This window comes from Mesoplodon mirus (assembly GCF_964341445.2).
Source record: "Mesoplodon mirus genome assembly, chromosome: 15".
In the NCBI taxonomy this organism is placed as follows: Eukaryota; Metazoa; Chordata; class Mammalia; order Artiodactyla; family Ziphiidae; genus Mesoplodon; species Mesoplodon mirus.
Genome location: NC_138991.1, coordinates 15,844,911 through 15,857,865, shown reverse-complemented (window position 1 = coordinate 15,857,865; position 12,955 = coordinate 15,844,911). Strand labels below are relative to the sequence as shown.

Below are 12,955 nucleotides of genomic sequence, written 5' to 3'. Positions count from 1 at the left end.
CTCACCGAGGGAGTGGGAGTACAGGGAATACAGGTTCTGATCCTGCAGGCCCTGGAACGTCTATTTGCCTAAAGCTGCCGGGAAACTGAGGCGGAGCCCGGGCAGGGGAGGAGGAGCCACAGCCTTGGCCTGTCCTGAGGCCTGGCCGCCAGGCCTCCCCAAGTCATGTGTGTTAACGCTCCCCAAGCCCTTTGTGTGCGAACCTTTGTCTTCTCTGATGTTTCCTTACGTGGGGAGCAGAAACGTTTCCTTACTTGGCCGAATAATGAAACAAACCACCAGCAGGGCAGGAAGGAATACGAACGCACTGCTTGGCAGCATGTGACCGGGAAACTTCCCGAATCATGCTCCGAAACTGCCCTGAGGGAGTCCCAGGGGTGCTGGCTGGAGGGGACCTCTCTGTGGGCCAGAAGAGAGCTGGGACCTGCACAGAGGAAGCCTTGCCCCTGGCTGAGGTGTCCCATGTGCCAGGTGACCACAGAAGGGCAGGGATGTCATCATCCTCACTTCATAGATCAGGAAGCAGAGGCCTGGAGAGATTAAATAAATTGCCTGAGGTCCCACAGCAAGGACATGGCAGAGCGGCAGTTACTGCGGAATTTAACGAAAACATTCTTGCTCGCCAGGGCGGGAGGCTTCGGACCAAATACGGCATCACAGACTGGGAAACCTGCCTGAAGTGCAGTCTAATTTGTCAGGCTCCCAGTGGGCCAGAAGGACCCTCTGGGACCCGGCCTTTGCTACAGGCCCTGCCCCATGATAGGACGTGACCTGAGGCACAGGTGTCCAGGTATCCGAGTTCTCCCTGCACCCCTCACCGCCACTAACCCCACCTCTGAAGCCAGCTGCCAGGGCAGAAAGAGGCGGTGTCAGTGATGGGTCTTTACAAACCCTGGAGAGCGCTGCTTTAGGCGGTAGCCGTCCAGTTAGTGGGAGGGACACTGCCCCCTCCGCTGTTTGGCCCTCAGGCAACTCGGTTCACCTCCCTGAGCCTTGTTTTCCTCATCCGCGTATCATGACCCTCATCACACCTCCAGGCTGCTGTATGACTGCATGGAAAGTACTTGCCAGGCTGCAGACTCAGGATCTGGGTGCAGGGTAGCTTCTCCCTAGTCACGTGAAGGGCTTAGCCTAAGGCTGCAAAGACACAGGCCAGAGAGGGAGGTGGGGGTGGTGTGGTGGGGACACAGCACGGTGAAACAGTGACGGGCTCCACCCCAGCCCCTGCTGCAGGCCACCCCTGGTGCTCCCCTGGGCTGGCATCTTCTGATGCCCTTCTCTGTCTTACAAGCACTACCGTTTGCTGAGCACATGCTGGGACTCTAGACACCCCACACAAATATCCTGACCCTCACCAGCTACCAGCATCCATCCAGGATCCTGGCCTTTTCTTCACTTTAATTATACTAGTAACAGCACATGCACATTTTCTTAGTAGAAATTAAAATGTTACAGACTAGGCTGAAGTTCCCTTTAGCTACTACCCCCACCCCCCACCCCCGCAATCCAGCTCCTGTCCTGCTCCCCAGGGCTTATCCACTGTTACTGCTGTGGCTGGGCCCCTCTGGACCTCCTTCTATGCATTACGTTTGTGTATATGCTCCTTTCTCTCTCCTCTGCAGAAGGACAGGCGGAGGTGGGCACCCCAGACAAGGAAGGTAGCAACCAGCCCAAGAGCAGCGATGGGACCACCTCATCTTGAACATGACCTTGCCCGAGGAGGCTGGAAGAGAGACGCGCCGTGGACGGAAAGCCCTGGCACTGGCCCAGCAGCCTTTCCTCTGAGCAAAGTGTTCCAGGCAAGCCAGGCCAGACTGAAAGGCAGCCCCAGAGGCTCCCGTGGCCCCTACCCTGGGAAGGTCCTCTGCCCACACCCCCACCACCTCCTCACTCGCCCGGGTACACTTTCAAGACGCTGTAACCACAGGATGTTATTTATTCAGCAGGTACTGGGACTCGGGGGCTGGGTCCTGCCACCTGGGTGAACAGCCTGGGCAGGGACCGCGTTCTAGCTCTGCCCCGGCTTCTCCAACCCCGCCAGCCGTCTGTGTCAGGACCTTCTTACCCCTTTTTTAAGAAGCACTTTTAAACTTTTTAGAAACTTTACACCTTTTCTCAGCAGAGAGGGAGGGAGCTGACAATTTACCTTTTATTTTGGAAGCCACTGTAAGTTAAACTCTTGGACCATCTATGCAGCTCTGAGGTTCCCTCACGGAGCTTCACAGATCCATGTTTAGCGAAGGGATCTTGTGCTCAAAACTCTGATTAACTCTTTGCCCTTTCTACCAAGATAAGTGACACCTAGGACCCAGGAAATAAACGCTGATGATTTGTGTGATAGGTTTAAGATGATTATTTCTCCTTTAAACAGCAAAAGCAGGGGCTGGGCCTTGTTTCCCCAAGGCCATGATGAGCTGGGACCCATCGCTGCCCCCGGCTTCCATGGAATAAGTACCTGAGAAGATGCCGGGGTACCGCAGAGGCCGCCACCACGCCTCAGGCCAGTATCTGAAGAATCGTCTTCCATCTCACCCTCTCTCACCGCTTTGGGAACCCAAAAGGAAGGTTTCCCCCCTTAGGACCTAGAGTAGGAGGGGGTTAAGAGTTAGGGAGCATTTAAGCAGAGAAGCCTGGTTTCTTCTGGACGGAGAGCAGGCTTTGGGCCCCGCTTTGCCCCGCTTCCCATTCACAGACCCCACCGGGCTCTCGGGACCCTGCTGCTGGGCAGGCTGCCTGCGTCTGGGGGCCCCAGGGGCTCCCTCCCTTCTCCACAAACCCAAGTTGGCCCGCTGCGACCGCAGCGCCATACACCCCATGATGCACAACCCCAGCCGTTGGTTTCTTTATTAAGCACCAGATTTTCAGCACGGGTCACCAGAGGAGGGAGGGATTCAGATTCAACCAGCCACAGGCCCTGATCCTGGCCCGGGCACACAATCAGAGGAGAGACACGGCCAGGCGGAGGTATATGTGTGTACAGAAACAGGCATGTGGGCTTCACGAGCATCAGTAGCTGACTCTGGAAATCACAGTCTCCCTGGAAGGAGTAAAGGGAGTTGTGAAGACTCCATCCACAGGCTGAGGACTCTGAGAGGTGGCCACGATGTCTTCAGGGACGCTGCTCTGCTTGCCAAGTAAGAGAAGCAGAAAGATGAGGCAACTTTTAGTACCCAGGACATTAAGGAAAAAAAAAAAAAAAACACAGAACATCAGAGCCAGAGAGGAACCCCTTTCTACAGATGGGGAGACTGAGGCTTGGAGCAAGGAAAGGCTCTGTCAAGGCCACACAGGAAGGAAGGAAGCAGAACCTAGCTGCACCCTGGGCTCAACTCCCTGCCCTTGGCTTTGGGCAGCCCTGGAGATGCCCCAAGTTGCCAAGACCTTGGGAGTGGGCTTGAGAAAGGCTCCTCCCTCAGACCAGCCTCAAGACAGCATTATGCAGAAAGTGAGCCTGTCCAGTGAGGGAGGACCACCAGCTAGGGAGTCATCACGCATCCCTGGTGCTGCCCAGGAGAGGAAGGGAGGGCATCTTGCTAGAAGTCCCCAGAAAGACAGCTGGGAGCCAGGGCAGGGCACCAGCCCAGCAGCTCAGTCAGAAACATACCTGCAGAGGCCAAAGGTGGCATCCCATAGGCTTTATAGAGCAGCTCAAGAAGCTCCCTCTTCTCATCTTCTGGGAGGAAACTGGACTTTGCCGCATTGATGTTCTGGAAGGGCCAGCACGGCAGACAGTGTGAAACCAGAGAGCACAGAAGGGAGTCCTTAGCAATCTAGTGACAGTCCATCCTCTTCATAAACATGGGCAATTCATTAAGCTCAGAGTGGGGAGGCCTTGTCCAAGGTCACGCGGCAGCAACTGCCAGAGCAGAGACTGTGAGGTTCTGTGTTCTTAAAGTGGCAGGACGTGATACACAGATGTGGGAAGGAGGTTGGAGAAACCTTTGAGAGACAGACAGGGTGGGATGTGTGGCGCCAGAGAGACAGTCCTGCAGGGACAGACTTGGGATATCAGAACCACTGAAATCAAGGGCTCATCCTGGGGTCTCTGAGTGGCCTGAGAAGTGTGTGCAAAATATATAGCTGAGCACACCTTTCTGGGGAGATGGTTGACAGCTTTCAGAGTCTTTCAAGGCACTTGACCAAAGCAGAGGATAAAAAACCCAGTCCTAGGTCAGGATCTCAGCCGAAGATGTCTTCTCCGTGGAAGACATTGAACTCCAGGTCTGCCTTGGCCTGGCCTGTTGCAGCAGACTCACCCCTCATTCTCCAGGGCTTCCGGGCCCTGGACAGGACCTGCAGGCCTCACACACTCCCAGGGCCCAGAGTCAAGGCACACACCCACTCACCAGTCTCTTAAACTCCTCTTCAGTGAAGCCCATGTCCTGTTTGGTCATCTGGTAATCAGTGTCCAGGGTGGACTTGAAGATGAGTGGGTCGTCCGTGTTGAGGGAGTAATTAGCCTGGTCGTTTTTGAACCTGGACAGTGCAGGGGGGCGGGGGAGAGGGGGAGAAGCGCCTCCCGTTACTGCTGTGTAAACAGTCTCTGCACGTGGACATCCACCCTCCTTTGAACCGCGCGGCACCCTTGGACAGGCCTGGAAGTTCTCCTCCTTGTACAGAGGAAAACACAAATTCAGGGAACTCGGGTGACTTGTCCAAGGCCACATTACTAGCAACTCAAGACTTAAAGTCATCCAGCCAGGCCAGAGCCAGGCAAAGGCAGGAGAGGGGCCGGCTTGGCGAGGCCAGAAAAGCAACAGCCCGCTCTAGCTACCCCCCTCTCTGGCCCTCCCGTCCACAGCTGCACTCTGAGAGAGCTGTCTGCCCGCTTCACCAACCGTCCTCAGCCCCGCTGGGATCTGACTCTTCAGATATGCCACGGGGACTGTTCTTAGCATAATCCCTGACCACCATCTTATTAAATCCAATGGACTTTTCCTAGCTCTAACCTCACCTGACTTGTGGAGCAGAATTTTATACTGTTGACCTTTTCCCTGGATTTCTTGGACACCGACCGCACTTTTGGCTTTCCTCCTGCCTGTGCCTTCACTGTCACTGTCCTGCATTCTCTCCTAGGCCCTCTTTTTTTTTTATTATTCAAACAGAAAAATCACAAAAATTATAATCCTCCTCATCAGTTCACTCAGTCCCATGTAATTCATTTTTTTTACCTTGATCTTTTGTTAGCACTTTTATGAATTCAGCAGTTTTCCATTAGAGTTCTGAAAATGCTTATTCATTCACTTCAGCAGTACAGTCAGTTACCAGAATCCTAGGCCCTCGTGCTCCACCGTCTGCTGAGGCCATCACTTCTCCTTCAACCACCGTATCTCTAGGTGACTCTGAGTCTTTCTCCAGCCCACAGGCTGTATGCCCACATGCCTCCAAGAGCCTCCACTTGGGTGTCCTGTAGGTACTGCACACTCCAATTTCCTAAAGCAGCTCAGGCCCGCCTTGTAATCAGAGTGTGAGTGAGCCCAAGCTCCTCTTCTCGTAAGCTTGGCGGACAGCCCATCAGTGCTGGCCTGAATATGGTCACCCCGAGTTCTCAGTGAACTTCTGGGTCAGCTTTTCCCTCCTGAGGCCTCGCCCAGGACTCAGTCCCAGGGCAGCCTGAAGAAGGGCCAAAGCTGCTTAGTTAAGCCTATGGGGCAGCATCGGGGTGGGGTGGGGTGGGACGGGACAGGCTCTCCTGGGGAAAGCTTCAGGATGTGCTGGGGGAACGCCCAGAGGGGCCAGGAGCAGAGACCACGCGAGCAAGAGAGACTCATCTTCCTAAGTCCTAGGAGGTGGAATCTGGAGTGTGGAAGTTTCCCTTGGGGTAGCAGAGCATTCTGCTATAGCTGGACGAGCTACAGGGCCCCCCGCTGCGCTATCGAATAGCTGGGTGACCTCATAATCAAGTTACACCACATCCAGGCTTTGGATTCCTCACCTGTAAGATGGGGACAATAGCGCCTGCTTCCCAAGCATTTGAAGAGCTTTCACACCCAGGAGACCCCGCAGGGACCAGTGCCCAGTCCCTGCATCCCCTTCCCACCCTTGGCTTTCCTAGTACAAAACTGAACGGAGCCCAGGGGACCTGGCCTCACCGAACGACTGCATGCTCTGTGCCTAGCTTCCAGGCGCCGGTGAGGTAGCTGGACCAGGGGCAGACCTGGAAGAGCAGGCGGGTGGCTGGCATGAAGCCCCCAGGGCCACGCTGACCCCCGTCCCCAGGCCAGCTGGCGCCACCTCCTCCAGCGCCGTTCTCGCCCCCGTCACAGCGGCCCCCTCGCAGCCAAGTCCCAGAAGCTGTCGGTCCTGCCTTTCTCCCCCCACCCAGCAGCTCCAAGGCCCGCGGCCCACGCTCCCTGTGGCTGCTGGACCCTCCGCGCTCTCCACTGGCCCCCTGACCTCCCCCTCCCCGGCCCCTCACCTCAAAGTGCATGTTTTCCTGCCGCAGCCTGTTGTAGAGGGCTGGGTCCTCCAGGGTGTGGTAGCCATGCCCCAGCCTCTCCGTCTTGAGCACATCCACGGCCTGTTGACAAGCAGCATGGAGCCCAGCGCGGGCCACGGGGCGAGCGGGGAGAAGGGCCCCACCGCCTGCCCAGCCACTCACCTCTCTCACCACCTCGGCCGAGCCCACTTCCCCGGCGTGGACCGTGCGGTGGACGCCACTCTTCACGGCCTCCTGTAAGGGCAAGGGCTTGGTCAGGGGCGGCCTGGGGCTCGACCCCGCAGGCCTTGCCTTCACTACACTCTGGGGCTGAGTCAGCCTGGCTGGCTCCCAGACAGGGAGGTTGGGTGGGTTTCGTTTTCGTAATCATTTAAGTGGTAGCCCTCCTTTATTAGATAGTTATTACGAGTCAGACACTGTAGGAAATGGTTTGAATACCTTACGTCATATTCACAACTGCTCTAATACCTGTCTTACAGGGAGCAGGGAGGGACTGAAACTCAGGAGAATTAGGTATCACGACCAAGGTCAGACCGCTAGGAAGAGATTCCAGAGCCCCTACTCTCGACCCCATGCTTCACCCCTTCCACGGGAAGCACAGCATGAGGCTTTGAGACGTCTGCTCCAACCCAGTCATCGTAGCAGATGAAACAGGCCCAGAGAAGAGACAGTCTCGCCCAAGGTCACACAGCGAATCATTAGGCCGAAAGGCTCCAACACAGGACCCTCCAGCACCAAGTGGGTTTTTTTCTTTCATACCAGATACCCAATTCTAGAGCCCCTAGGCCCAGTCACACACACTTGGGAGCCCAGGAGACCTCGTGATCCCCCGTCAGTGTGCCTTCCCACTACTGGTATAGAGACCAGCTCTAGACGCAGTTCCCCCAGAGCCAGCCTCTCCTCTGCCTCCGTCCCCCAGGACCCACCGCATAGGCCTCCACGTGTTCAGGGAAGAGACTGCTGCCTTGGATGGTCTCATCTCCAGCCAGGTCAATGGCCACCACGGTCCGCTGCCGGTACTTCTTACACAGCTCCACCACCTCGGGGGACCAGCCTGTGGGCGAGATGCCCGCCGGGCCTCTGGCAGCAGCACGGAGGAGAAAGACCCTCCCAGCCCTCCCACCCAAGGCCAGCACAAGGCAGAGGGCCCAGTGTCCCATCTTCAAGGTCTGACCCTGTGGCCTTCGGGGCCTCAGCGTCCTCTCCTCGCAGAGGGGGACCGTGTGCTGTGGCCCCGTGTGTGAGACACCAAGGTCAGGGCCTGGGCTCAGTAAAAGACTAATGGCAATTCTCTCTCTCGATCCCCACACCCACCCTCAACTTAGCAGAGATGGAGGTCCGCACAGTTTAACATTTAAACCTAAAACAACTCCCACTAGTGTTACTAAACACATTGCTAACGTTGGTCATTGTAAAGTGTTTTAAAAAGAATGACCAACTGGGCTTCCCTGGTGGCGCAGTGGTTGGGAGTCCGCCTGCCGATGCAGGGGACACAGGTTTGTGCCCCGGTCTGGGAGGATCCCACATGCCACGGAGCGGCTGGGCCCGTGAGCCATGGCCGCTGAGCCTGCGTGTGCGGAGCCTGTGCTCCGCAACGGGAGAGGCCGCAGCGGTGAGAGGCCCACATACCGCAAAAAAAAAAAAAAAAAAAGAATGACCAACCACAGGCTTTGGAACCAGATGGCCCTGGGTTCTGCTCCGGGCTTTGTGCCTTCCTGATTGAGCCTCTCTCTACCTCAGTTTCCTCATCTGTCAAACTGGGATAAACGATGGTGGTCCTGTCTCCTAGACCCCCGTGAGGATTAGAAAAAACACCCCAAGCCACTCTGCACAGGGAGGCCCTGCAGGTTGACACTAGCCCCTCGCTGTGGGCTCACTACTCCTTAGAGCAGTGAATGGGGTAACTACGATCACCTCCTGTGACAAGGCACGTCTGAGATCCAGAGAGGTGATGTGACCCAGAGAGAGTCACACAGCGGGGCTCTGCCTTGGAAGCACACGCCCTGGAGATGTGACCAGTGTCAGTCACAGGGAGACCCCTCAGGCCCTGGTGCTCAGACCTAGTCCCAGGTTCCATGGCCCTGACAGGAGGGGGCCTGGCCCACAGGGTCTCGAGGGAGGACCGCGGCCTGACAGGAACCAGGCTTAGGCTTTTCTCTGTCGTTCAGCCTCCCTTGATTTTAAGCCTCCTGCAGGTCACATAGCTCCCAGGCTCAGCCTCCCTGGGGAGAAAACTCTGTTGCAGGAAGTTCTGAGCTTGGCCAGGAGGAAGCCCCAAGGTCCAACTGATGGGCTCAAGAGAGACCATGGGGACCGGTATGGCCCATCTGCCCGGCCAGGAGGTTGTGGTGGCATCAGACGGGGCCAAGGTCACACTCACTGGGCTGGTGGCGCATGCAGCACAGGATGGACCGCACCTTCACCCCGAAGTCTCGCTCTCCCTCTTGCAGGCCCTGGTCCACTAGATACACCACCTCATCCGGGGTGAGGTCCCCTCTGTGTGCAGAGAAGAGTAGGGGTGGGCCTGAGACAAAGGCAGACCTGAAGGACAGCCCTGGGACTGAGACAGAGGAGGGAGGGGAGGCGGGGAGGCGGGCAGGAGGGGGAGTAAAGAGGGGAAGGAAAGGAGGAGAGAAAGAGCAGGAAGAGGGGTCCTTCCAGGAGAAGCCCTCACCCCCACTAACCCACTGCCTCTGAGGAAAGGACGAGGGCGATAGCCCCAAGCCCTAGCGCACCCCCTCCAGCTTCCTAGGAACTGCCTGGATGCTTCCAGACCTGCGAAGACTGTCCCAATTCGGGGGGCTGTCAGACACAGCCCTCCTCCCACCCAAGATGGAGAGCACTGCTAAGCTAAGCTCACCTGTTGTGATTCCCACTTGTCCACAAGTATCAGAGTCATGGCTAGAAGGGAGCAAGGTGGTCGAGTGGTACCACTTAGACATCCCTGGGGTCCCAGCAGAGGGGCAGGAGTGGGCCAAACTCACTTTGGTTACAGGGTTAGGATAGGACCCCTAAAGGTCACTGGATAAGCTGTGGGCCAGTTCAGGGAGCAAGATCAAAGTCTTGCTTGGGCCAGGGTCTCCCAGTCTGCCCCTCGCGGTCTTGGGTCAGGCCACCCTGCCACAGCACTGGCACAGCCCTCCAGACGGTCACTCACTCAGCCTGGTTCCAGGGAATCGGCTCCACTTTGGAGTTGGCCAGCAGGTGCGGGCTGTAGCGCACCTCCACGTACACCACACCCTCCTTGGCCTTCGTCTCCACAAACTCGTAGGCAGTCCTTTTGATGGCCTCCCGGCAGCCCCTGGGAAGGGAAGAGAGTGGCTGGGGACAAACTGCCCCAAGTCCCTTGGGAGCTCCAGGAATAACAAAGCTGTCCCCTGCCCATAACAGATCAAACCCATGTGTGGCCCCCCAATCTCTCATCACCGAGCCCAAAGCTCCAGGCATCTGCTGGAGAAAATCCTAGAAGCACAGCACGTCCTATCAGCTCTGCTTCCAAACTCGATGCCAGTTCTCGCCCCCTCCGCCCTGGTTCTAACCACCTCACCTCTCTACCTGGCCTCCCGGTCTCCACGCTTGCCCCTGTAGAACAGCTAGCTCAATGTTTTAAAAATGGAAATCAAAGAGGGAATTCCCTGGCAGTCCAGTGGTTAGGACTTCACGCTCTCACTGCTCAGGGCCCGGGTTCAATCCCTGGTCAGGGCACTAAAATCCCACAAGCTGTGCAGCGTGGGCAAAAAAAAAAAAGGAAATCAACATCACTCCTCCACTCTGAACCCTAATGGCCTCCCACCTCCTACGTAGAGTAAGTCTCAACCCCACCTCCCAACCCCCACAAGGCCTGCGTAATCCGGGCCCCTGCCAGCCTCCCGCTCCTTCCATGACTCCTCCAGGGTCTTCTTTCTGTCCAGCAAACAACCAAGCTTGTTCCCAGGTCAGGGCCTTCGTGTTTGCAGCACCCCAGCCTGCAGGCTCTTCACCCAGATCACCCTATGCTCCCTCCTCCCTGCATTCAGAGCCCCGCTCCAGCCTCACCTCCTCAGGGAAGCCTTCCCTGACCACCTTATTTCATTTTATTTATTTTTTTTTTTTGCGGTACGCAGGCCTCTCACTGTGGTGGCCTCTCCCGTTGTGGGGCACAGGCTCCGGACACGCAGGCTCAGCTGCCATGGCTCACAGGCCCAGCTGCTCCGCGGCATGTGGGATCTTCCCAGACCGGGGCACGAACCCGTGTCCCCTGCATCGGCAGGCGGACTCTCAACCACTGCGCCACCAGGGAAGCCCTGACCACCTTATTTTAAAACATCTCCTCACCCTTTTTCACCTCTTCCCCTGGGCTTCAGTTTTCGCCATGGCCCTTATCACCACTGGACATCACAGATCACGTGGTTTCTTTATTAGCTGGTTTTCACCTCCCCAACTAGAATGTAGTCTCCATGAGACAAGGACCCCTCCATCTGTCTCGTCACGGCTACGATCCCTCAGCCAAGGACAGAGCCTAAGACATTGCAGCCACTGAAATATTTGTTGAGTGATAGGTGTAGGCCAGCAGGGAGGAGAAACAGGAGAAAAGGACACACACAGGCAACAAAAAGCAAAAATAGACAAGGGGGACTGCACCGAACACAAGAGCTTCTACACAGCAAAGGAAACCATCTACAGAGTGACAGGCAACCTACCGAATGGGAGAAAATATTTTCAAACCACACATCTGATAAGGGGCTAACACCCAAAATGTGGAAGGAACTCCTATGATTCAGTAGCAAAACAAACAACAAAAACTGACAAAAAATAGGCAAAGGACCTGAATAGACATTTCTCAAAAGACATACAAATGGCCAACAGGCCCATGAAATGGTGCCTGACATCACTAATCACCAAGGAAATGCAAATCAAAAGTGGCTTAAATGCAAATCAAAAGCGGCATGGACATATATACGCTACCAAACGTAAGGTAGATAGCTAGTGGAAAGCAGCTGCATAGCACAGGGAGATCAGATTGGTGCTTTGTGACCGCCTGGAGGGGTGGGATAGGGAGGGTGGGAGGGAGGGAGACGCAAGAGGGAAGAGATATGGGGATATATGTATATGTATAGCTGATTTACTTTGTTATAAAGCAGAAACTAACCATTGTGAAGCAATTATACTCCAATAAAGTTATTTAAAAAAAAAAAAGCGGCTTAAGCCTTCAGGAAGCTGGTCCTCTTCTGTATTGTGGCCGAGAGACAGGAGCCGCCTGGGCAGTGGCGTGGGAGACGCTCCTCACCCGGGGGAGAGGCAGCATGTATGCCAGAGCATCTGCTGACCCAGGCCAAGGATGGGGGCAGTCGATGCCTTCCAGGCAGAGCCCAGAAGCTTCCAGAAAGCAGCCAGCAGCCTTGGCATACATCTTCCTTCCCCAGGACTCCTCATTCCTGTCCTGCCACCTACCCAGCCAAAGGCCTGCACCAGCCTCGCACACCTTCCTCACTGGTCCTCCAACAACCCATCCTCCAGACCGTTCCTCAGGTCCAGCCCTCTGGACAATATCACAGCCTTTCTCTCCCAAGGCCCAGTGCACACTTCCTCCTCCAGGCAGCCTTCCCTGACTCCCCCAGCCCCCTCTACGTCTTTTCCCTCCTGAGCTCCGGCAGCACTGACTGCCAAGGCCCCATTCTCGCCTCCCTTGGGAAACTGCCTCGTGCCAGGAAGCTCAAGGCGACATCAGGACGAGAATCTGGGCTTCACCACTTGCCAACTGTGTGGTCCTGGGCCAGTTCCTTCACCTTCCTGAGCCTTCATTTCCTCCTCTGCAAATGAGGAGTGTGTCTAGCTCACAGGACTGTGGACAGCTACAAAGAGAATAGTTCTGTGAACTGTACACCCATTATATTCTTCTATATCTAAGATATTCTATCAAAAAATGGAAGGAATGAAAAGTAACATAAAAACAGCAGTGCCTAGTTATCGATAAAGGTAGCAATTGTCCTCCTAGTAAGAGGGGGCTTGCTGAGGACAGTGCTGTGTCCATTCCAAACCCCAGCCCTAGGAGGTAGAGAGGGTCATAAGCCCCATTGTCTAGATAAGGGAACTGAGGCCCAGAGAGGGCAAATTTGCCCAGCGTTGAAGTTATTTCTTGAAAGAATCTGATACTAGGATCTATGTTCTTAACCCCCACATTCTGTCACTTTCCTATAGAAGTTGAAGGAGTTTCAGCCCGTCATACCCATTTTCCAGAAGGGAAAACCGAGGCCCAAAAGCATGGAGCGATTCGCAGGAATGCATACAATCGTGAGAGGCAGAGCAGGGTTATACAGCGCCTTCTCCCACGCCACAGACTGACGTGTGCAGGCAGCCCGACGTGGGCACAGGGACCGACGCTGCCCAGGGTTCGGGGCGGGTGGGAAGACTTACGCAATGGCGGGCATGTAGTAGTCGAACTTGGCCAGGAAGCCTGGGAGGCTGAGCGGCTTGTCCATGCCGATGATGTCCTGCAGCTCCTCTGGTGTGTTGGCTGGGAAGGCGATGCCCCGCTTC

General features: G+C 55.8%; 2 protein-coding genes across 10 annotated transcripts in view; one reads left to right on the top strand and one right to left on the bottom strand.

The window, feature by feature from the left end:
• PKIG (cAMP-dependent protein kinase inhibitor gamma) overlaps positions 1 to 2,338 on the top strand; it is a 111,059-nt gene extending 108,721 nt beyond the window's left edge. For all 3 annotated transcript variants that reach the window (XM_082600623.1, XM_082600624.1, XM_082600625.1), the window contains one exon: positions 1,623 to 2,338. In XM_082600623.1, coding sequence (XP_082456749.1) covers positions 1,623 to 1,702 — 80 coding nt within the window. In that variant the 3' untranslated portion in view covers positions 1,703 to 2,338. The remainder of the gene's footprint in view (positions 1 to 1,622) is intronic.
• A 491-nt stretch (positions 2,339 to 2,829) lies between these two features.
• Positions 2,830 to 12,955, bottom strand: part of ADA (adenosine deaminase) — a 43,290-nt gene continuing 33,164 nt past the window's right edge. For 6 of the 7 annotated variants that reach the window (XM_082600616.1, XM_082600617.1, XM_082600612.1 and 3 more), the window contains exons 3-12: positions 12,833 to 12,955; positions 9,597 to 9,740; positions 8,820 to 8,935; positions 7,366 to 7,493; positions 6,602 to 6,673; positions 6,419 to 6,520; positions 6,093 to 6,157; positions 4,347 to 4,476; positions 3,605 to 3,707; positions 2,830 to 3,123 (exon numbers count right to left, since the gene is read on the bottom strand). In XM_082600616.1, coding sequence (XP_082456742.1) covers positions 3,110 to 3,123; positions 3,605 to 3,707; positions 4,347 to 4,476; positions 6,093 to 6,157; positions 6,419 to 6,520; positions 6,602 to 6,673; positions 7,366 to 7,493; positions 8,820 to 8,935; positions 9,597 to 9,740; positions 12,833 to 12,897 — 939 coding nt within the window. In that variant the 5' untranslated portion in view covers positions 12,898 to 12,955 and the 3' untranslated portion in view covers positions 2,830 to 3,109. Of the gene's footprint in view, positions 3,124 to 3,604; positions 3,708 to 4,346; positions 4,477 to 6,092; positions 6,158 to 6,418; positions 6,674 to 7,365; positions 7,494 to 8,819; positions 8,936 to 9,596; positions 9,741 to 12,832 lie in introns of all 7 variants that reach the window. The other variant, XM_082600611.1, reaches the window with a different exon arrangement.